Source organism: Caloenas nicobarica, chromosome 5, assembly GCF_036013445.1.
Source record: "Caloenas nicobarica isolate bCalNic1 chromosome 5, bCalNic1.hap1, whole genome shotgun sequence".
In the NCBI taxonomy this organism is placed as follows: Eukaryota; Metazoa; Chordata; class Aves; order Columbiformes; family Columbidae; genus Caloenas; species Caloenas nicobarica.
Genome location: NC_088249.1, coordinates 11,202,866 through 11,226,658, shown reverse-complemented (window position 1 = coordinate 11,226,658; position 23,793 = coordinate 11,202,866). Strand labels below are relative to the sequence as shown.

Here is a 23,793-nt window from a genome sequence, read left to right as displayed (position 1 = left end):
GAGGCCTATTTATAGTCTTTAGTTTGGAGTCTGACCAGAGCGTTCCTTCTGTGGTGTATCTGTACTGACTGGGTCTTTCTGTACAACATGTTTTCCATTACTTAACATCGTGTTGTCCCAAGATTGTGAAGGGAAAAAAAAAAAAAAGTCAAATGTTACGTATATTACCTCACATGGCTGTTTTAGAATGAATGCGAAAGAGTTCGAGTTGGCAGTTAACTAGCAGTTTTTTAGTCTGAAATATCTGGTATGCTTCTCTACTCTTTTTGCAAACTTTTAATAACAAGATTGACGGGTGTGACTGAGTATGCAAAAAAACCTCACCACCCTAAAACATCTTTATTGGGCAGCTTTGTTTTCATTGTGCTGACTTACATAGGGTTAAAATACTGCTGCACTTTTGAGATAGGTGTAATAAATATGTACACAATTGAATATAAATCCATTTGAAAATCAGGCCCTTTATTTCCAGATGGGACACTGGTATGTTAACAATGAAATGCAAAATCCGTATGCTCTCATATTTTTAATGTGCTGGTAGCATTAGGAATGTTCCTTGCTGAATGTATTAGCAGATCAACACCTTTAAAAGTCTGCAAGCACAGCCAGCTAGAGAGAAAAGTTCACATGAGGTCATGTGAAAGTTTGTCTAGGCACTGATAACATTTGTCACAGAATGTTTCCCTACTTGAATCTGGTTATTTTAATAACATATTTTTAGTATGCTTTAGAAATTGCAGTATCCTATGACTAAACCATTTATTTTTAGATTTAAAAGAGAAATACCTCACATATACTACCTGTTGGTTTTGTTAATTGTATCCAGTGATTTTTTTTTCTCTTACAAGTTGTATTAACTTTTAATCATTTCTATGTGACTGTGTTTAGAGCTAGTTTAATACAATCAAATCTAAAAAAAACGTTCTCATTATTAGCTGAATTTGAAAGGAAAAAGCCAGGTTGCTAATAGTCTCTTTGTTATTAGGTTCTGTAAAGCTGGTCAGCTTGTCCTGTGGAAATCAGCATGTTTGGGCCTGTGACACCAGTGGTGGCGTTTATTTCCGTGTAGGAACTCAACCTCTTAACCCAAGTCTGATGCTTCCTGCGTGGATAATGATTGAGCCACCTATACAGGTAAAATGTTGATTGCAGTTCTTTATAACTGTGTGGTTTATCTCTATGTATTTGAAAAAGAATAATTTTAACGTTCACAGGAAACAATAGAGACAGATTTTAAATGTGTAGCTAAAACTTTGTCCTACATGTTTAAATTCTACAGGATTTCTCTTCTCTTCCACTGCTCCCCGCCCCCCCCAAAAAAAAAAGCGGGGGGGAACCTCAGCATCTGTATATGCTGCCTTATCACCATAAGCTGTACCAAATTTGTCTAATTGTTCCAAATACCTTTATTTTTTTTGAAAGTGGAGGGTTTTGTTTTCCATTCTTAGTGAAAGTTTACTCTTGTTGTAACACAGCAACTTTATGGGCACGTAGTAGAAAATGCAGCCTTGAACCGTCCACCAGACACCTGCTGTACGCCGGCCAAGGGGCTTGTCTGGCAAAGAGCACAGAGCAGGGGCTGTGGGAAGGCTCAGTGCTGCTCTGCCTCCCTCCTCCTTTTTCCTCACCCTCCTCAGTCTGGAATGCTTGCCAGGGCACTCTGTCTGGATTTAGGGATGTCCCTTATCACCCAGTGGTTAGTAAGCGTGGAGTAGAATTGCAGCTCTGCCCATACCAGGAGCAAGGTAGAAGACTTTATATCCTGTCTACGTGCCAGCTGGGAGGACTGGAGTTGAAAGAAGCCTCCTAAAGTACCCTGGAAGCATCTTTTCTGAATATAGAGAATGGACAAAATTGCTTGTCCAGCGTCTGGTTTCTTTTTTTTTTTCTTTTGGTCCTTAAACTTCAGTGCTTGCTTTCATTGCTGCTCTAATACTTTGCAATTTAAACTATGAAATAGGAGTAATTTCTGTGTCGTGGGTTGGGGCTGCTGTAATGGAGCTGACCTCTGACTGCTGATTTCATTCTTTGCTCCTTGGCACGAAATCACTCGAACTGTCTGCTGATCCAGCAAAGTAGCACTGAATGTGTTTGCATACTTGATTTACATTATATAATGTTACAGAATTTCTCTTGAAGGTTTTGAAATGTGTAGTACATATTAAGAAATAAAAGTAAATCTGTGGCAGTGCAGTTGCAAGTTTATTTGTCTCTTACATCATTCACTTTTAGTTCTGCTTATCTCTCATCAGCCAATTATCAGTTCCTTCTGTGAATCTTGGGGTGTAACAGCAAAGAAGGGCAGGGAAAGAGGGAAATGAAACTGCAGATTTGCATCCCATCAGTTAGCACAGCTCTCATTAGACTTGTCACTCTGTGCTGGGAATGTGGTCAGACATGGAGAAATGGCACCTTGTTTTGTAGAAGAGCAGAACAGCCTGATAAATAAATACCAGTATCACTTGCAACAAGGGCTAGATTACACTGCTCATTCTTTGTGTGCTGCAGTTTGGTGTTTCTGATGGAATCTGTAAGAGACTTTTTTTTTTTTTTTCCTGCTTACAGAGGGTAGAGAAGCAGAAAGAGACTGAGGGTATCAGTGATGCTTAAACTGAAGTTTGCCAAGAGGCAGGGAACTAAACTTGTGTAGTATCTTCTTATCAAAGATTTCTCTATCCAGGAAAATAGACCAAAAAGCTGTTTCTCTACACAGATACTATTTTGTCTGTACTAAGCGTATTCTCTACTCCTCATTGAAGCCGGTTAAACTACTCAATACAAAGGTATTTGCAAGAAATTGGGATTTGCCATAGCTGATTATTTAGCAGTGACTTCCTTATGTAGAAAGTCTTTAAGTGGACAAGGTTGAAAATCAGATTATTTCCTATTAGCTTATCGAGGAAGCTGGATGATGTTGCCTTCCAAAATGATAACCTTCTGATCCCCAGAGCAGTGTCATTCTCTTTCCTGTTATCTTGCCAACACCTGACATCGCAGATTTAATGAATCAACATGAAAGGGCAAAAATTCAAACATTCCTTGCAGAGAAGATGAAAACTCATGGGTTACGTGCTCGTTTTGAGACAATTCCAGCACATTGAAACAAGTCATTAAAGTACTGAAGGAGCAGCCATTTGTGCTTACAGAGGCTTAATGCAAAATAAGAAAACCTGTGAACTTTAAAATGATTTCCAAATGCTAGCTTAGTGTTTGGATAACAATCATAACAGATTCATCTGAAAAGTAGACTATTCAGTAAACAGTATTTGCTTATTAGCGGTACCTTACTGTTATCTGTCCCTTAACTGACTTTGACACAGTTCATGCTGCCTCACTTTATTTTCAGAACAACAGAAATATTGTAAGGAGTATTTGTGATTCTGTCCTTTTCTGTTTGAAGAAGGAAATCAAAATTGCCTTTTGCTTGTTTTAAGTACAGCAGCATTCTCAAATAACGTAATTTAAAACCAACTATGGATATTTCATTCCCTAGTAAATGTCAGAGCCAATATGACTTGCCATATCCCAGATCTCATGACTCATGAGCAGTTTGTGAACAGCTCCAGACTCTGCTTTTATGGTGTCACTTTTCATTAAAGGAGTGCTGTGGTTGCACAGCATCGATCTTTGCACAGCTTCACTGAAGTATTCAGAGACAACACTTTTGATGAGATTTTACTCATGTTAAAATCAGTGAATATAATTTAAGTTCAGTCTTTTTGTGTGATGCTGTGTGGTTGTTTTTAATCTAGACTAAAACCATTCTCATTTGTTACTCTTCCCTTTGTAACTCCCTACTGCGGTGTCTCTTGAGATGAAAAATAACGTTTTATGTTCTCTGCCCTCCCTCTTCTTTATTTTACCCAACACTTCAGAAGTGGTTGATAACATCATTACAATATATTGAGTAGTAGTAGTTCATATGTAGATGTTTTCTGTGCTTCATCCATTTTGTTCTGCAATCTTAGAAGTCAAAATAATTATGTAGTTAAGCAGCTTTTTGGAAGCAGCTTTAACGACGTTGACAAAGCTGATCAAAATTCTTTGATGGAAATTATTTTAGTCCAGGACATAGAAAGTATTTTTCATTCTAATGTTAATATACAGGATAAAACTATTATCTGCGGTAGCATGCCTCAATATACATTGAGTTTATTTTTTAAAAAATAAACAGGAATTATAAATATTATTTATGTAGATACTATAGAGTATGTTTCTACATGTGTGTGCATGTATATTTATGAAGATATTATACTTTGCAGATTTCTGGCCTACAGAAGTAATAATTAAAAATAAAACATAAAATTAATATAGTCAGGCTAATTTGGATAATTATGGAGTAGGAGTTGATCAAAAGTTTAAAAATCATCAAATTACTTTAAAAGGTCACCAGAAGTCGAATGCTTGTTTGAAAAGAATTCTTTGAACATTTCAGCTTTGATTTTTGGCACCTTCTGAAGAAGATGCAGAGACAAAATCTGATCTTGAGAAATGCTGAATTCCTACAAGTACTGCTTAACATTAAAACTGGCCTTAACAACCACCTTCTCAGGTTTACCTTAAGGGATCTATCAGATAAGCAGAACTTTATTTAAGAGGATTAAGGCAAACAAAGATCAGGACAAGTATTTGTAGTGAGTGACAAATCATCTATTGCTTGTAAGCAATCAGTCTTATTCTAAAAATACATTAAACATTTTATTAATTGCCGTTTGCTTAATTGCTACTCTTTGCTCTTTTGTAACTAAATTTCATGAAGAATAGGATTGAAAAAGCAATTTTATTAGATTGAGAGGTTTATTTAAATATCCACATAGCTTGTCCAAACTGTGGAGTCAAAGGGGTATATTTCAGGAGGTGTTTGCTGTTTGGCTCCTGTATAGAGCTGTTGTCGATCCTTTGTAGTTCCGAAAGTCTCAGCAGAAGAGAACCACTTAACTTACACTTAGTTGGCCATAAAATGGTCTCTTGCAGTATGTGCATTTCAAGTTAGAGAAACTTTTGATTTACTGCTCTTCCCATAAACAACCTAATAATTGTCTCTTTTTATTTTAAGTTGGATGTCATAGGTAAGAAAATAAAGTCAGAATTCTAGGAGGAGCTTTTTTTTTTTTCCTCTCTCTCTCACACACACTAATTAAGGCTCTTCATACTTTCACTGTCATTCAAAAATTGTTAATACTACAGAGCAAATGGTAGTTAAAAATATAATTTGAAATTTAGGAAATTTTTGTGTAATTCTGCAAAATCAATACACATTAGATTTCATTCCTTGTCAATATCTTTCTTTCTCTTAATCTACTTTATGGATGAGTGGTGACTTGTTAGAAATGGTTATCATGGTCTTTGTTTCCTTTCCTCTCTTTAAAGTTCTGCTTACCGTACAGAACACTTAATGCAAATCTGGAGACTTTCGTCCCCTGCCATCTGCCTCATCTTTGCATTTTTCAGTGAGGTTTCTATTATTATTAAGGCCACTTTTGTGTTCAGTGGTGCTTGCAGAGGAAGCGGTGAGCGCTCCGCAAGGTCAGATTTTGCCATTACATCTTTTTTAGTAGGTGAACAAAATCAAAGCTGAAATGTCGAAAGGGTTTGTTTGAAATGATGTTCAAGAACTAGGTATGTGGATGGGGAGAGATTTTTCTGTTGAAAAAGCTTCATAACTTAAGAATCATCCCTGCTACTTTTGAAAGTCCTTGCGTGGAAAACTGTTCTTTCTAGTGCATAATCCACATGAGCGTTCTTTTCAAGTCTGGTTTTCACTAGCACAGACCAGCTTGCAACCTGGCTGTTGCACAGATATCTCCGAGTTGCTATGAGTTCTACTTTGGAGTGCCAAGGTGAGATGCAGAGGAACCATATATTTTATTAGACCAATTCTGCTTGGGTTGGAAGGGTAATACGCTCATTTAACCTCTGGTTATATGTAGACCAGACTAGGTAGTCTATCGTTCCGTGTATCTTTGCTCATGTGAGGCCTCCTGAAGACATTAATGGGGAGAGGATTTTCGTGGAGGATGGCACTTTTCAAGATGACGTAGAGAAAAACTCTTTGGCAGTAGTCAGAATAGCTGTATCAAGGTGGGTTGCAAATGAGTACAGGAGACCAAAGCTCCTGCAGCTGTGTTATTTTATTTAGCTGATTTAGAATGCCATAATGTTTAAGTTCGAATAAGTACTATTCTTCACAGGCATGCCTTTCTTAAGAAATGGTAAGTTATGTAAAAGCTGCTTTAGATACCAAAAAAATGCAATTGCAGCTTTTTTGCTAAAGTTGCTTCATGCCAATTCCATTGCTCAGTTCAGTGCTTATTATCTTCCATTTTGTTGCTCGTTAAGAAAACTGCTGTCACTATATTTCACTGTATTTTTCTGCTTTGGTGGTTTAGCCTTCTGATACTTGTTTTAAGGCCTTGCTATCGCTATGTTCGGAAAAGTGTGCATGTAGCCTGTCACATTAGATAGCAATTATTATCAGCACCAGAAGCTTTAGATCACAAAAAGTGCACAAAATGAGATACACCCAGAAAACTGAGTAGATGATCCTTCCATATCCTTTTGCAATATGATCTCAAGGTGGCATATTTGCTTTTTGACAAGACTGGTTTACACTGAAAACAAAAATTCTGCGAAGAACAACATTCCATTTTCATACTTCTGTTTGTTCAGTAGTAGGAAACATCTCCACATCTGCACTGTTCCAATGTGCCTGTATTTTGGTTAGCTAACACAGAATTATATAGTTAATTATTTTTCAGAGGGCTTAAGAAATGTATTTAACGTTCAGTAACTGTGGTTACCATTGTTGAGTTTTGAGAGGTTTTTAGAACTATTCTATTTAAAAATAAAACCATAATGGTAATTGTAATTGGGGGCTTAGCTTTTGTGAAGCACGTTGGGACAGCAAAGGTGGGTGCTGAGCTCAGTGTATGGTCAGTGAAGAGAACATCAGTGAGCCAACAAGTCTGTCCTGAGTAAGGAGACGCCCTGGCATTAACTGGTGGGCCCATCAGACCCTTGGACCTTGAATTAGAAGCCTTGGAGGCCCCTCCCCATGGTGTGTTGCTGTCTCCCCGTTTCATCATGACGATACAAGCAGACAAGGTGCTAATGACCTGTCTGCAGACCAGCCAAGTGACGAGTTGCCTTCCCAGGGAGCTGGGCTGTGGTGTGTCTCCTGCTGGGATGGCCCTTCCTACAGAACTGCCAAATAGTCTCGTCAAGACCCGATCTAACTGAACCCAGCTAAGAAGTAAGCAAGGCTGAGGAGGTTGGGTGATGTAGTCCAGAAAATGGATCATCCATCTGAGAGGCAGTGACCTCATTTCTGATCCTGGACCCCGTGGAGTGTTGCTCTTTTTATCCAGCAGTGTGACACATTGCACGGCCTTATACTTGGGGGCCACACTTTACCTGAAACAGCACTTAGTCAAGAGCTTTAGCACTGTACGAGTACTACTAGTAATTGTTCTATCCTGAGTGTGTTTTCAGTGTTCTTGTGGCTTACAGGATGTATTTTGCATTCCGACAGACCGTTACTTTCCAGAATTGGTCAACATTTGTTGCTTTTTTTTTTAAAGTTATTATTTTGTTACTCTCTTCCTGAGCTTGTGGAGTTTTCTTTTACAGGTGTTTGGGGTATTTTTTCCCCCTACTCTGGTTAGATAAATGAATTGTAAAAAATAAAGGTTATATATACACATTTGTTCATAAAGCAGTGCAGTAATGAAATGGGAATTCCTGTTGCTATCAATGGTATGTGGCATTTTCATCACAAACAGGTTAAATAACATGGACAAACAGTAAAAAGCAAAACGGCAGAAAAAGCAGCAGTTTAATAACAATTTAAAATTGTCAGAGCAAAGCAAAGCTGAGGCCGAAGTTGAAGAGGCATGGGGGTTTCTACCTTACAAAAATGCTTTACTTGTCTTGGTAAGGTATTTAAGTTTCAAAAACTAGAGAGGTGACTTTACTGGCATAGCCTGCATGAGAGGAGAGTGTTTTACTGATGCTTGTTAAAGGTGTGTCTTTAAAAAACAAAAACAAAAAATGCCTTGGTTACTCAGAGCCTTGCTTATACACAAGGTTTTTATTACCTTGTGCTAAATTATGTTCTGTTTCATGGGAAATGGTTGCACATAGTTTTTACTTGACATACGTTTCTGTAAAAACTTAGTCATTCTTGTCCTAATAGTTCCATTTTTCAGTATGTTATTAAAACTACCCATAGTGGTAATACAGACAGCTTATCTCCTACACTACAGTTTATAATCTTAGATATAAGACGGTGTGAGCAGAAGACGAGACGGTTGGGCAAACCTGAGTAGGCCTGTAGTTTGTATGGTCCTTCAAGCAATTGCATTAAATTTTTAATTATTAATTGCTCCTAAGGAACCGTTGTGCTAAATATTCTGAAAGCATTTTTACGGTTCTGTTGAGCTTTATCGTGGTGAATAGTCACGTGGGTTTGGTATGACCTTTTCTAGGATTTGATGCTATGTGTTGTAGTCTTTCCAATGTTTCTGTGAGAAGAAACCTTGGAATAAGGAATTTAGAGTCAACAAAGGAGAGGTCAAGGAACTGACTCCTTGGCTTTGCCTTTTCTTCCCGATTGAGCTACCAGAGGCTGGAGAAAGCCAACTAAGGCCTTCGTCTGTTTATTTACCAAAGGCAGAAAGTGGGGGAAAGGGTCATGTTGTTGTTCTAAGGCTTCTGAGGAAAATAGTCCTCCAGTTTTTCAGTCAGTAAATAATAATCTTTTTCTGACAATTCAATGGCAGCATTACTGAAGAACACGTGGGTTCCAGGAAGACTAAACATAGATGCGTAATCTTTCCTGCTCTTGTATACTGCCTTGAACTTTTCTGCAGAGAAAAAAGGGGCTTTTAATGTAGCAAGCTGTTCTCCTCAATGTCTGAATGCAAAACATTCAGGTCAGTGCTGCTCTTATGTTGCTCGTGCTTTCTTGGTATCTCTAAGTGCTTTAAAGCTTTCATTCAAATGGAGCTCAGGAAATAATATGCAAATAGTTGGGCCTTTATTAGGGGCAGGTCCCTCTAAGTTGCAGGTTTTGTTATTCTAGATAATAGGGTCCGGATATCTGCTAGCTGTGAAAATAGTCAGATTAGTCTGATACACACTGTGAGAAGTATCTGGTCTGACCTTACAGCCTGGCCTGGACCGGCTGAAGGTGTTTCTGATTTGGCTTTTGAAGGTGAAGAGAACATTTGCGCCGCATGTAGCCACCAAGCTGTTATAAAAAGGCTTGGGCTTGGAGAGACTGAGAACTTTATGTTTAGTCTTCCTCATCCTGGATATTTACAGCATATAGCAGAGATAACGGAGGTCTGCTGGTACATGGACTCTGTGATCCTGAAAAGTGATGTGGAAAATGTTCTGCCACCTTTTATGTGCGCGTTTATCCTTTCCTCCTCTACAAAGAAGTTGAACCGCTGTGTTTTGGGTTCAGCTGTGACCAAAGCAGTTGCAATAAGACAACACTTTTGATTAATAGGTCGAGGGGAAGCTACATTAGTTTTTAGTTTGGATTTTGTTTGATACTATTGTTTAGATGAAGTTCTTACACAGCAGCTTATTTCACCACGGATTGCAGAAAGAAATGACTTTGCACAAAATTATAAAGCTAATGGACAAATTTGTAACTTAACTATGTTTAGCCTTGGCACTGTTTCTTTATATAATTTAACAATTCGTTGAACTGATTCCTTCAAGTTTACTTCATTTTATCAGCATTGTTTTCTGATCAGACATGTGGGTGCTAGCAAACTGGTTTTCATTGTTTTTATTTGTAGCAAAGATAGTCACAGATCTTAGTTTGCACTTTTAAATGTTGAAAGGTACATGGTTGGCATGTGTTGCAGTCCATGGTTGTAATGGGAAATCCTCAATATTAAAAAAGAGAACAACTGAGGGATTTTGTAGCTGAGGTACAAGACCAGAGGGTGGGAGGATCTGCATTCTGTTCTTGGCTAAAACAGTTGATCTCCTGAGATTTTTTTATGAGTTCAGAAATTTTTGGCACCACAAGTAAAAGGAAAACAATATTCCACCTTTTTTTTTAAAATCAAATAACACCGAATCCATTAATACTCCATAACAAGTCAATGTCTCATGGCGATGAGTGTTGTGAGTAAATCTATAAACAGATTTTGGTGTGTCAGCATCTGAGCAGGGTGGCTGAGAGACTGGTGAGAGATTCTTTAAAATTCCAAACTCTTCAGTAAATTACAAATATAACATATTTCACAGTCAAAGTATATAAATCTCATGAATACTATTGGAAGTTAAACCAGCTGAGAAAAGGCTACGCTGAAATAATTTATTAATTGTCATGGTTAGCAGTCTCTGAAATGTTATCAGCAGATTTATACATTTGCACAGATGTCTCTCTTTACTGCTGTGAGAGAACTTTATGTAGTCTTTAACTGCAGCTGTAGAGATCTGTGTCTTGTTATATAGATTATAAAATACTTAAAGCATGCTAGCGGTAATTAAAACTTAGTGAAAATGAGGGATATCTGAGATGTTGTCAGCATGATTGTTCCAAAAAATGGTACATTATGTCAAGAAAGTTTTAAATTAATTTTATCCATTCTACTGAGAATACCTTTTGTTGTAGACGGCTGCTTTCTGGGTAAAAAAACAACCAACCAAAACCACACACGGAAAAACCCCAGAGGTAAACCCAGAGGCACAACCTCTGCAACAGGCTCCAAGAATTGCCTGTACTTGTTTCCCAATGTCTTGTCGCTGTTTTGTGCCAAAAACTGCTGTACCTGATGGTATCAGGAGCCGTCCTGTCAGCTGTGCCCTTCAGTGTCTGTTTACAGCAGAAAGCTGCAGGGCAGGGGGCTCTGGTAAGAGCACTGGATGCTGCCATCAGCGTATTGCCTGGATCCTTTACAACGAGAGTGAGTAGGAGGATTGTTTTATTGATGTGAGGTTATCAGGAAGAGCTAAGTAGCCTGAAAAAGGAAGAGCAGCTGGAAGTGACGTACCCAGGTGGGTAGGGAAACTTGAGGAGGAAACAGGAGCTCGCCTAGAAAAATGGAGAATGAGAAGAATTCTTGGCCAGGCTCATAGAGATGTTACTTTGAACTTGATAATTTCCATTTGTTTCTTAGATGTGTTGGTGCTGCAGAACAGGGTGGAGGTATTTGCTGTGATTGTATTTGAAGCTGCAGTGGTATCCGAAGCAACCTAGCTGAGCATCATGCAACTCCTTCCATTCTACCGCTCTGGGGTGTTTTGTCTGCTTTTCTTAGCTTCCACTACCTGTAAATCTGTAGTAATGCAGAGCCTTAGGTACTAGGTGTGAGCACTCAGTAAGTCTTTCTGGATGGAAATACTCCAGTTCTTTCTCAGGGAATTATTTTCTAGACAAATGACAGAGGAAGAGAGGAACCTGACATGGAAGAGTGCAGAGCAAGGTGCACAAACCCCTGCAGTTCAGTAACAAGGGTCAGACAAAGCTGCGCAGCAGTTTGTGAAGGGCTGCAGCTGGAATGTGCCCTGTATTGGAACGTGCAGTGTATTGCACAGGTGGAGCACAGACAGACACGCTGGCAGTTTGTGGTGTGGAGGAGATGGGGGAAGAGTGGCAGAAAGTCCTAAATCTGAGGAAGAGATGACTGTGGTAGAAGAACACTGCGGAGAGGAGGAGATAAAAGGCAAAGATCTCTTGTTACGTGATTATGTGGAGTAATTCAATCTGCACACGCTATTAATTGCACAGCTCTCTTAATTGAAAACATGGGACTACAAGAGCAGAAACATGGAGAGGGATGAGATGAAGCTGGAAGCAGCACAGTAGCCGGGAACACCCCCTGACAGTGGTGTGGAGTAGGAAGGAGCCAGAGCCAAAGTAGCCATAGAAGGAAGCAAAGGAAAAAGGAGAGGAGAAACAGGAACAGGGCCAGGAGTGAGGATGACTCCACTGAAGAGGCGGCAAGACCAGAGAGGATAGTTGTGTGGGGTTTTGGGGTGTTTTATTTTTATTGTGGTTCGGGGGTTTTTTGTTGGTTGTTTTTGAATTTTTTTTTATTGATTGTTTTTCGGGATTTTTTTTTGTTGGTTGTTTTTTGGTTTCTTTGTTTTGTTTTGCTATACAGTAGTTTAGTTTATTTGTAATGTGGCAGAATACCAATTAGAAAGTAGACAGTTATATATTCTACGTAGTCAACACAGTGTCTTACTGTAAGTGTTCAAACGGCAGCCACTGTGAATTTACTGTGACCAGAGATAAACACGTCACCAGGCCTCTACCAGCCTCAAGCTTCCAACAGAGGGCAAGTACCTACTGAGAGCACAGACATGGGAAGATAGTCTGTCAAAGGCCTTGCAGCCTGAATAGACAGGGTTGATTTGGTGATACAAGTTGAACTTGGTTATAGCAGGTCAGACGGTTGTTCGAACCAGAATTTTAAAAGCAAGAACAAAGCAGCTAACTGTTATGTACACAGAAGGCCCATGTGGGGCTGGGCTGTGTGCTTATATACACATGCAGGTTATGCTTCTGTATTCCTGGTCTTATACATTTAAAGAGCTGCTTGCTCTTGTATTTATCGCTCTAGAAATTCAGCTTATGCCTATGAGGCTAAAGCAAGAAGTGCAGTGCTGCTTTGTGAGGTGATAACATATTTCACAGAATCACAGAATGGTTAGGGTTGGAAGGGACCTCTGGAGATCATCTTGTCTAACCCACCTGCTAAAGCAGGTTCACCAGAGTAGATCGCACAGGAATGTGTCCAGGCGGGTTTGAATGTCTCCAGAGAAGGAGACTCCACGGCCTCTCTGGGCAGCCTGTTCCAGGGCTCTGCCACCCTCAAATAAAGAAGTTTCTCCTCATATTCAGATGGAACCTCCTTTGCTTCAGTCTGTGCCCAGGGCATCTTACTGTTGTCTTCAGTGACCTAATGAGGCTGATGTGGAGAAAAAAGAAATTCTTGTTCTTATCTGTGTTTTATTTAAAGTACATGCTTTGCAGGATGCTTGCTTTCACTAAACCTGTCGACTGATATATTTTGCTACAAAGTCACCATCTTTATGATGCCCGTAAAATGCTGTGGTCCGTAACACAGATTTTGCACAGTAGTTAAGGCAGATCTCCGCAGAAGCAGATAGAGTAAGGACTGGTCTGGGAGCAGACGGGGAAGTGTGTTTGCCGTGGGTTTGCCCACGGCCGGTGCTGGGGATGCTCTCCTGCGGCGCCGCTGCTCCGGTAACGCAGGGAGACCTGCCCTGAGTTCCACCGCCGTGTTTGTGTAGAACGGAGCACAGGGAGAAGGCAGATCACCGTTTCATGGCAAAGAGGAGACAAACTGTGAACACACACTGCTTGTACATATTTAGAAATAAAGCGCAGATTTAGTTATACTAGGAAAACTTCCAGGAAGGCAAGAGGAAAATGTTGTGCTTTGTGCATTTCAGCAGAAGAGTTCCCTCTTCAACTTGCAATTGAAACTGTACCTGATTGGAATAACAGTGGTAAAGCAAATACTAATAATATTAGACTTGGATGCTGAACATTAAACATGAATATCTTTATCAGTAACTTTGATTGACTTTCATTCATGTTCCTTTTCCATTTAGGAAGGGATTGACTTCTGGCAATTTTATACATTTGCAAATAAAATGTCAGTTAAATTTCTTCCTGCCTTCAATATCTGATAAGTATTTTACTTCTCTTTTGTACTTTTGTGAAGAACAAGTGATACAATAGTACAAAGATTCAGCAGTACAAATTTTAAATACTGTGCTTAATTTTTATAGCCGGTAGGAATCAACTTGGTCAGCATTCATTCAAGTCCAAATGATCAGATGTTGTGGGCAATTGATAGCAAATGGAATGTCCATGTACGAGTTGGAATTACAGATGAAATGCCTGTGGGCACTGACTGGGAACACGTACCAGGTAAAAATTAATGCATTAGTTCCTGGTTCTTTCTGCCATTTTCTCAGTGTTGTGTAGTTTTTTGATTTTGTGTGATATTTTTTTTTTTCCTTCCTGCGTTGCTTTCTAAATTGCATAGCAATGCTTAAATCAAATTTTCCGTAGCAATCAAGTGTGCTTATTTATAGGAACATAGTACAGTATTTGATAAGGGTTGTCTTTTAAAGATGATCTTGGTTTTATTTAAAAACACTAAGTGGTTAACTGAAGAGAAATTTGATTTTTTTTTTTTTTGGTTGAATTTCCATTGTGTGTTATTTCAGGCTGCTACCACTGAATTAGCAAACAGTACTCTTCCCTTTCAGTTAGAACTAAAGCAGTATTCCTAAGCAACAGGAGACCGCTGTGCTGTGGGAAGTTTTGTATTTAAATGTGACACAACATGGAGTTCCTATCTAGATGTGGCTAACAAAAACCCAGTGCTATTCTGCACATATTTCTGTTAATCCTGTGTGCTAGGTGCATTCCAGATTAGATAATTACATTTTTGCCTTGCCTGTGAATAAAACTGAATTTTAGTTGTTTATTTTTAAATAGCTGTGTATTGATGCTGTCTGATTTTTAAAGATTTTTCACTGAATAAATGCATGGCACTTAGTTGTGGAGTACTTGCTTTCTTGTGAAGAGGGAGGAACAAAAGGTCCACAACGTCTATAATGTTAACCGTTTTTAGACAAACTGAAATCATAACTGTTGGATTATTCCCCTTGTGGTAGTAAAATACAGCAGAGGCTCCAAAAATATGTTTGGAAGATCCTCTGATTGGTTATTGCTTGTGGCTGTGGCCACATAATAAAAACATATCCACAGTGTGATATCCTTATGGTCAGGAGATGCAGTGAGTGCAACATCTGCAGTTAAAAAGCTTTTTTGTTCACCAGTGCTTCATGTGCTGCGAGTGGCCTACTTTCTGTGTTCGGCTTACACGTGGCCAGGTGCTCAGACTCGAACGGTGTCTACGCTGTTCAACTCAAAGTCACTGTAAGGAAGTATGTAGTCCTAAATTGTCTTCTTGCCAGTCCTTTCTTAGAAAGCCTTCTGGCAAAACAGGTATTTCTTTGTGCCTTTTATAATCAAGAGCTCTTCTCTAGTATTAATGTATATACAAAAATTGTTATAATCTTGCCGTCTTAATAAACTTTTCTGCCAGTGTATTTAGTACATAAGAAAGCCCATGGTTATTCTCTCTTCATGTCCAACTACCTTTAGGTTTGCAGGCTTGTCAGCTGGCTATAAGTACAAGGACGGTTTGGGCACGCTGTCCAAATGGAGATGTAGCTCGTCGCTATGGCATTACTGACAAGAATCCAGCAGGAGACTACTGGAAGAAGATTCCTGGAAATGTCTCGCGTTTAACAGGCAAGTTGGTTCTACACGAGGGTCCAAAACATTGTGACGCCTTCTTTGTCGTCTGCCTGGTGGTGCTCGAGCTGCCCCCATGCGGGGGGAGCTGCGTACTCTAAATGCTTTAGCTGTGAGAGTTTCACCAAGGGTGCTTTATTGCCTTAGTAAAAACCTTCTCTGGGTGTAATTAGGAAAATAGATCCAAGTATTATTTATTTTATGTTTATAACCAGAACTTGCTACCTTAATTAAAAGATGGCTAATTTATGCTTTGCAGTGACCCCCCTAGATGAACTGTGGGCGATCAGTACTTCGGGATCCCTTCTCCAGCGACTCACTAAGACCTTTAGCCACTCCCATAGTTTGCAGAAAAATAATGACACTTCTGTTCTGCTTCACCCTGATGATTTTGAAGATGAATGGGAAGTGATATGAAGTCTCTCAACCTTGTGAAGCAGTGAAAAAAAACCAGGAGGACAGAATTTCTGTAATGTATGTACAGAATGTTGGATCTAAAAGCCACTTATACTGGACCTGTGATATTGGCACTTTTGTATTGAAAACCTGAGCTGTTAAATAGGCCCCAGCTGTGAGTTCTGATCTTTGTTCCATTATCTCTTGGGAGACTCTGTAGGTGTGGCATACTCCAATTGTTATACCTTACTACTGTAGAAGCTCCTTTGGAAATATAACTCTTAAGTTAATCTTACTAGCAATGAAAGTGACTATTTCACAACAGCATGCACACTAATACATATGTACTTATTTTGAGAAGGATTTCTGTCGCATTAAATATTTCTCTACAGCAGAAACATTAAACATTTCTCAATTTCTTCTTGTACTTGGAACTCCAAACTGATGGGAATGCTCTCTGACTACTGTACATATATTTAGAATTGTTTTCCCTTGCAGCATGGAAGAAAAGTATGGCAAAGTGTTTCTTAGTAAGATCTCATAAAATCATGATTACACAGCATTGGTGTTGAAATGAACTTAGTTTGATCCATTTCCATATAAATATCTGCAAGGCTCTACTAACCTTCCATTTCTTGAGATTTGGTTCATAATTTGGCTTCATTCACAAGTGAGAAGTTTGGATTACACCTTATATCAGGGGAATTCTGCCCATTTCACACAGCCATCAGGAAGCTGACAGATTTGGGGGGGTAAGTCCCACTTCAGAAGAGGAAGAAGTTGCATGTTGAGTTTTTAGTACAAACCAGGAATGTACAAGGCAGCTTTCATAATTCCTGTTGTGCTGTATTTGTGCCTCCAGCCAGTGCTTTAATGTTTGGACTCAAATTGTTTTGAGTACCCAACTTAGATGTATTAAAACAAAAAATGGTAATTGATAGAATTACCTGTATATCCCACTAAAAGTTGTGATATTGTGAGAAAATACTTAACAATATTCTGATTTTAGCTATGTTAGCTACATTTTGAAGTGTCTTATACTTAGCAGATGTTGCAGCAGAGGTATGTGGTGAACTGAGAAGTAACCTAAGTTAATCATTGCAGTTTATTTTTCTTTAAATCTTCTTTAAAGGATACCTCATCTTTTTAAGCAATATAACTATAGATGAGAGAACTTGAGTTCACCATGTAGGCGGAGGAGTTATTTTGTGTTTGTTCTAGGCTTATAAATCATCAGAATCTTTTAAGCAGCTATTAACCAATACTGTAAAAGAGCCAGCTTCAGAAAAGGCCAAGAGTTGAAAAGTGGGGATGTTTCTGTCTTGAGAACTTAATACATACGGAAAAGGATGTGTTTTCTTTTTAACCTCTGTTCTCTTTCAGAATGGTTCATGCGTGTACTGCACTAAACTTGGAACAAACATGGTGCAAGGTGAGAATGTGAATCCATGGAGAGAGAACCAAGTTATGTCACTTTTTTTTTTTGTAGCACTTGTGATACTGGCTGTCAGTTCTCAGTCTGATCTTTCAGTTTTACAGGGAGGACAGATTTGTTTCCCTTTTACAGATGATATGTTTGCTTCATTGCGATCTCATCTGTATATGGAGATTACCCCAGGGGATTTTTTTAGCCTGTCTGGCAGTGGATTGTAATAGAATCAGCTTGTGAAGTAACCCAGTCTGTTTTATGCAAACATAGCTTGGTATCTTGAGGACCCCAAAGAAGCTGAAATTCAGCTTAAAAGTATCTTGTGGCAGCTCCTGAGTCAGTCACTTTGGAGAAGGGACAGGAGTTACTTCTCTGTGTCCTGCCAAGCACCAGACGCTCAAGTACAATGGCATTATTTAATAGTGACTCCTTTGTCTTACATTTTTCAAAGTCATTAGTAATGGCTTGAGCTCGCTAGTTGTTTGTTTACTGTATAATATTGTACCTTGCTATGGTCGTTAATATTAAATTGGTGTCAAGAGCTCTTATCAGACTACTTTTTAGGGTAGTTCTCATGAAATTAGGATGGGTTTTTTACTTTTATTTCTGTATTTAGGTTTTTGTTTGTGCTTTGAGACAAGTGCAATAAACTAGATTTTTAAGAAATAAATTGCTGTGGTAAGACTCATCTGTTGTATGATTCACAAGAGAGTTCTCTGTGTCTGGAAATTGTCTTGATGCTCAAGACAGACGTGCTTATGAAACCCCTCCCCTACTGTTACCCCAGACAATATTGTAATGACAGTGTAAGGACCTGCATATTGTAAAGTCTGTTTCGTATATTTTTAAAAATTGTGACAGATGTGTCCAACCAGCAAAATGGTCATCTTCTAAGCAAAGACAACTAAACACTTCTCATATTTGAATATTAAGCTTATTGCCTCTGTATTAAGTTGGTCTTGCTGTAATAGAAGTAAACATGTTTCTTGCCTTGCATGCTAAACAAAGATTGCACTTGCATGTTAAATGTCTTAGCTTTCAGTGAAGAATGTGCGTGTGCGGTCACAGCTAGAAAATGTTCAAGCAGAAAACAAGTGATTGTACCACATGCTGTAACTGCACCCTTCCTTGTATTTTAAAATATCTGAGCTCATGGGAAGAGTTTCCGTGTTTCTGGCCTTTAACTGGAGCTGGGGCTTCAGGAGAGCACCTTGGCTTCGCTTCGCAGAGGGAAGAACTGTTCCTGATGGGTTTGCACCCTGGGTAACTTCACACAGAAACGTGTAGCAATGATTAATGATGCTTCTGACGCTTAAACCCACTTCCAGCCATAGGAATCCTGCTCAGATTCAGGTGATGGCATCCTTGCCTAGTTCTCATAGCTTTTAGCTCGACAAACAGGTTTGGCTGCTTCTGCTGTCCACCTGCAGGGAGCTGGGAGTCTGGGAGTCTCCTTGCAGCCCCCGCCGGGTGCTGTTCCGCAGAGAAATCCCTGTGTCACAGCTTAAGGAGCTTCAGGTGACTGGTGAGTTGGAACAGCCGTCTTAGATACATAAGTAACTCTTGTTTGTCATTGTCTTGCAGCAATAAAAAGGAATAGGATGATGTTAGGTGGTACAAAGAAAATCTTTCACTAACAGTTGTCAAAGAAAACACATTAGTTGCTGAAGTAAGATAGAAGAAGTGTTGTTAGGAAACACTGTTACTGCTAAGAAAATGATAACGAGGAACACTTAGTTATGGACCTGTGTCATTGTCTAAGCATAGCTTTATAGAGGTGCAAAGAGTCACATTTATTCCAAACTCTTTGTACCTGTACAGAGTGTCTTTGATGTGATGGACAAGAATCTCCCCTTCCAAAGGTCTGAACCTCATCACTTCTCTACGTTACTTCTCGATAGGTGAGGCCTGTCAAGTGTCTTGGTGGCACTCACGGGTTATTTCAGACTAGCGTGGCATTCTGGCTTATCTTTGTGCTTCTCTCTTAAAACTCCTTTTGATGAGGGAGCTGTTGCTTGTTGTTTCCGCTTGAGTTCTGGAAAGATTTCAGGGAACAACCTTGAGGCAACTTTTCAGTAAATGCTGAGTGTAAAGGCTTGAAATTCAAGTGCCTGTATGCCTATGGCTTTGCCTTGTTAATTAGCAATTAGAAAAGCATAAATCATATATGAAGATGTGGGAATCTCCTCATTCCTGCAGAGAAAAATCTCTGGTCTTCAGTTTTTATGTTAACCAGCCCTGTCTGCATCCCATTTCCTACCTTCAGGAGTAGAGAGATAAGATCTGGATTGAGATTTCTAGCTGTAAAACATGAGATGCAGACTGTATTCTTCTTACAGCCTTGCTGAAAGTGAAAGTTGCATGTTGGAAATAGTGTTATGGTGCCAAGGAGCCAGCAAAGAAAGGTGATTTATCCTTTGCCAAAGTCGATCACCCCAATTTGTTTGATAATGGCTTATTGTAGTTAAAAATAACCACTCTTACATCAGCAGAACAGAAGAGAAGTTGTAATATAGAGGACTAGTTTTTCATTGCTGGAAAGTGAAAGTTGAGTTGCAGTCTTTTGTGAATTATTACAGCCAGAGCTCCACTGATAAAGCTTAAAATATCTGGATAAATGAAATGATCTCCTTAGAATGACTGCTGAATGGTGCTATCTAGGTTTATCACATAAATAGCCATGGATTTCTTATCACTTGAAATCAAGATAGGAAGTGAGGTTTGGGGTTCAGTGCAGGAAATGTAGATAGTACTGTGGCTGGTATCATACCAGAATCTAGGTGGAATTACCATGCTGAGGCCTTTGGTCTTGGAGTTTATCTAACTCAAAATCTCTCTGAATAGGTCTATCAAAGTTGTTATATTTGCTATAAAGTTCAAATCCCGCTTGATGATAGTGGAGGAAAAGAAATGCTCTAGAAAAAGTAAAGATCTGTTTGATAAACTTTGTTCTGATAGAATGTGGACTTTTTGTATATACACATATATAAAAGATTGGATTTCTGTTTTCTAAAAGCTAATACAATGATAATAAAATACCGAAGAATGCTAAAACCTCAAAACCGAAAAACGTCCTTTCTGTCTTGGCCCTCAGAAGTGACTAGAATATACTGATTTTTATAGCCTGTGATTGTCTCATAGAGGCACTGAATAGTGCACAACTGAATAGCACTGAGTGGAGCTGCCATTATGAATTAATCTTTCAAACATTATTCACTTTTTCTGTCCAATGTAGAAGAAACCAGTGACATATTTTTCCTTTTTAATACACCTTTCTCATAACCTCAGCTGAGACTCACAGCAGATAGAAATAAAGGAGACTTGCGTTTACAACACTTGCATTTGGAATCTCATATCCAGAGAAAATACACCTAAAGACGTGTACAGAATTGTGTTAATGTGCTGTACTAAGCCATCTTGAATCTGCACAAGTTGGCTACGCTATTTGTATTCGGTGGACCTGTAGCCCAATTTGTGTAGTCAGCCTTTGCCCGGAGCTCCCTCTTAGGACTGTGCTTAGATGCCTTGTGTATGGAATGGAGAAGTGGTGTAGATGTTATGTCTGTTAAAGCATGAAATAAGAACACTCAGTAGACAGTTGCTGAAGTTGTTATACAGCTGGATTTTGCCAAATCATGGGCCGAATGAATTTAGCAAAGCTCCCCTGGGTCAGGTGAAAGATCAAGCTAATTAGACCTCTTCCGGCAAAAATAAAAGGCTGGGAGGAAAGTTCCAGGGAAGCCTCCAGCAGCCGGCCTGGCACACGTGCCCGCTGCGTGGCGGGGGGGTGTACAGCAAAGAATGAATTTGCTTGAGCTGCAGGGGGAAAAATGCAACTGCCAGCAAGAAACCCCACAATCCGCGGTTGTTAGAGGGAACAGACCAGCCAGCTGATCGTGGGAAGTGCAGAGTAAGTAGGGTAATTGCTAGGATGACTGAGATTTTACTTGCTCAGCTCCCACGCTGGTCTCGCTAAATCCGTTCTCTGCCTCAGCAGATGGGCTGGAGTCTGTTCCCTCCGAGAGCCGCACCCAGCGCTCCCAGTTGGGAATAACAAACACGCAAAGTGGATCCGCGCTTCATTCCGCGGTGCTCTGGTGAAAGTCAGGCCTTTTGAATTAAGGAGAACACTGTAAATGATCAGTGTAACGCTTTGAAATAAGAGGTTTAGCACTGTTAATTCACTTCATAATTACTGTAATAATAATGCTGACCTTGTTAAATATTAACACTGATGCCATAGCACTTGTGTAGGAGATCTATTGGGCTTCAGGTTTAATTAGCTGGTTACTTAAGATACTGTCAGCATGGGCTGTGTATTTAAAACAACACCACAATCTGAAATACGTGTTTGTACTATGAACAGATACAGTGGAGAGCTGAATCCTGTTGCTTTTAAGGCCTGCTGACTTCCTTTCGTACTGCTCCTTGCTTAGCGGGGGGATCCTCTCCTGCCCTTCCGTACACAGCTATGTACTTACATGGTGCCTGTATGGAGCGTTCATGGCAGGAAAACAGAGGACTGTGTAGAGACAACTCTGAGGGTTTTGTATGTCACCTTATCATAGAATCATAGAACAGTTTGGGTTGGAAGGGACCTTCAAAGCTCATCTAGTCCAACCCCCCTGCAATGAGCAGGGACATCTCCAACTAGATCGGGTTGCTCAGAGTCCTGCCCAGCCTGGCCTTGAGTGTTTCCAGGGATGGGGCATCTACCACCGCTCTGGGCAACCCGGGCCAGTGTTTTACCACCTTCTTTCCTTCCTCCCCATCTTGCAACTTCTCATTGCTGTAGGGCAGGAGTTGAGGTCCAGGGAGGTAGCGAAGCAGCTCCTTCTACTTAAGCTTTGTTATGTTATTAAAGCCAGCAGGTTTTTGCATTACTTTTGACCTTGTCCGTAGTCCTTTGTAGCACATTTTTCACCATTGCTCGCTGTTTGCAATATGGTAGCTTCTAAAACCTGATTTTAATAGATGACTTTCAAGATGGAAGGTGACAGATGGCTGGTTGTGTGTGGGTTTTTTTGTTGTTGTTTTTTGGTTTTTTTAATGGGCAAGAGATGGCATGTGTTGCCAGATGACTTTCAAAGCTACTGAGCAAGGTGGGCTCAGCTTTCACTTGAAAGGCCACGCTTCATTCAATCCCTAAGTTTCGCAATCATACATCCAGTGATCTCTCAAAGACAGTTTTAGGAGCAGGTTGGCATCTGTGTTACTGTCAGGCTCAGAGACCTGGAGAAGAATATTGGCTCTGCAGAACTGGACTGCTAAGAGCTAGACTTCAGTGTCTCCCATAGCACACTTGTTCTGGGCGGCACGGACAGGCTCATAGTCTACATGTGTGAGTTTTGCCAGCTTCCATGGTGGATAATATTAATCTTTTGTGGATTTCTTAGGTTTGTCTGTAAGGATTCTTGCTTTAGGTCTAGGGTTCTCTGCTCACAGTTCCTAAAGCCAGCCAAGGTGGAATACATCAGCTTAACACAGACATAACTTACATACTTGATTAATCGTGACAATTGAAACTTCTTGCATGCTCTCTTCATGCTGAATTTCATCAAATTTCATGCAGTTTTTCATTTTAAAAGTTAGCATTGTGGGGAGTAGCACAGCTCTTGTTGTATGTGCCATCTGCAGTTTTTTGAGGATAGAAATGGGTCACAGTGACTTTCAGCTTTAGCTGGGTATTTTCGAAATCCAGTGTCTAATGGACCCAACAATTAGACCTGTCTCTGTGTACTCAGATCATTTGCATATCATTATCCTATTTGGTTTCTGCATTCAAGATTCTCATCTTTCATTGTTGATCTCTGTTAGGTTTACAAGTACCAGCTTGTGCGGAGTGGGTAAATTTAAAATAGTGATTCCCCAAATTCTTGAGTGGGTTGGCCTGGGTCACAACTAAAACTTCCTTGCAGATGTTCCTGCAGTTTTTCCATCAAACTTTTAATAAAAAGCACTGCAGAAGTTCTACATTTCTGTAAACCATACGTTGTTTGCTTGTCAGTGTCTGATGGACCATGGTTTGAGACTCACTGTTCCAGAAATGCTGCTGCAGTAGAAATGTGTACATATTCTTGCTTTCCCAAAAAGAATAATCTGACAACTATTGAAAATGAGTTTATTTATGTTTATTAGCATTGCTATAATTCATCTCTTGGCTTATATTTAGCTGTTTTCCTGATGGCAGATTTACAATGTCTGAATTCAGTTGTCATGTTAAGCTGAAGAAATACTGGTAACAGTTATAACAACACCATGGTGACTAGAAAAAATATTATTTTTATTATTTTTAAAAATTATTTTGTGAAAATACGGCCAGGCAAGTAGGGAATATTGGAATACTTGTCTTTTGTATTTAGTCCTATATAAATCCATGGCAGAGCTTTCACTACAATGGATCTGGATATGGTTTCAGGAATACTGTTAGTAGGATCTAAGGCTTTGCCATATGACATCTCCAGAGGCAACTCCACTTCTGTTCAACCAAGTAAAGGATGTTTTTGGAAGCCATCCCAGGCAAGTGATTTTGCAAAATAAATGCATCTACTTTGTATGAAGTGATAGCCACATACTGAGTGTCTTTCTTCCTTGGCAGTGACTCATAAAGTTTTAACATGAATGACAGTTAGGG

The 23,793-nt window shown here is 39.6% G+C and overlaps 1 protein-coding gene across 3 annotated transcripts in view; it reads left to right on the top strand.

Annotated features, from left to right (window-relative positions):
- Positions 1–17,742, top strand: part of TECPR2 (tectonin beta-propeller repeat containing 2) — a 44,376-nt gene extending 26,634 nt beyond the window's left edge. For 2 of the 3 annotated variants that reach the window (XM_065636629.1, XM_065636628.1), the window contains 4 exons: positions 986–1,134; positions 13,792–13,933; positions 15,182–15,331; positions 15,594–17,742. In XM_065636629.1, the coding sequence (XP_065492701.1) occupies positions 986–1,134; positions 13,792–13,933; positions 15,182–15,331; positions 15,594–15,751 (599 nt within the window). In that variant the 3' untranslated portion in view covers positions 15,752–17,742. Of the gene's footprint in view, positions 1–985; positions 1,135–13,791; positions 13,934–15,181; positions 15,332–15,593 lie in introns of those variants that run through there. The other variant, XM_065636630.1, reaches the window with a different exon arrangement.
- The last annotated feature ends 6,051 nt before the right edge of the window (positions 17,743–23,793 follow it).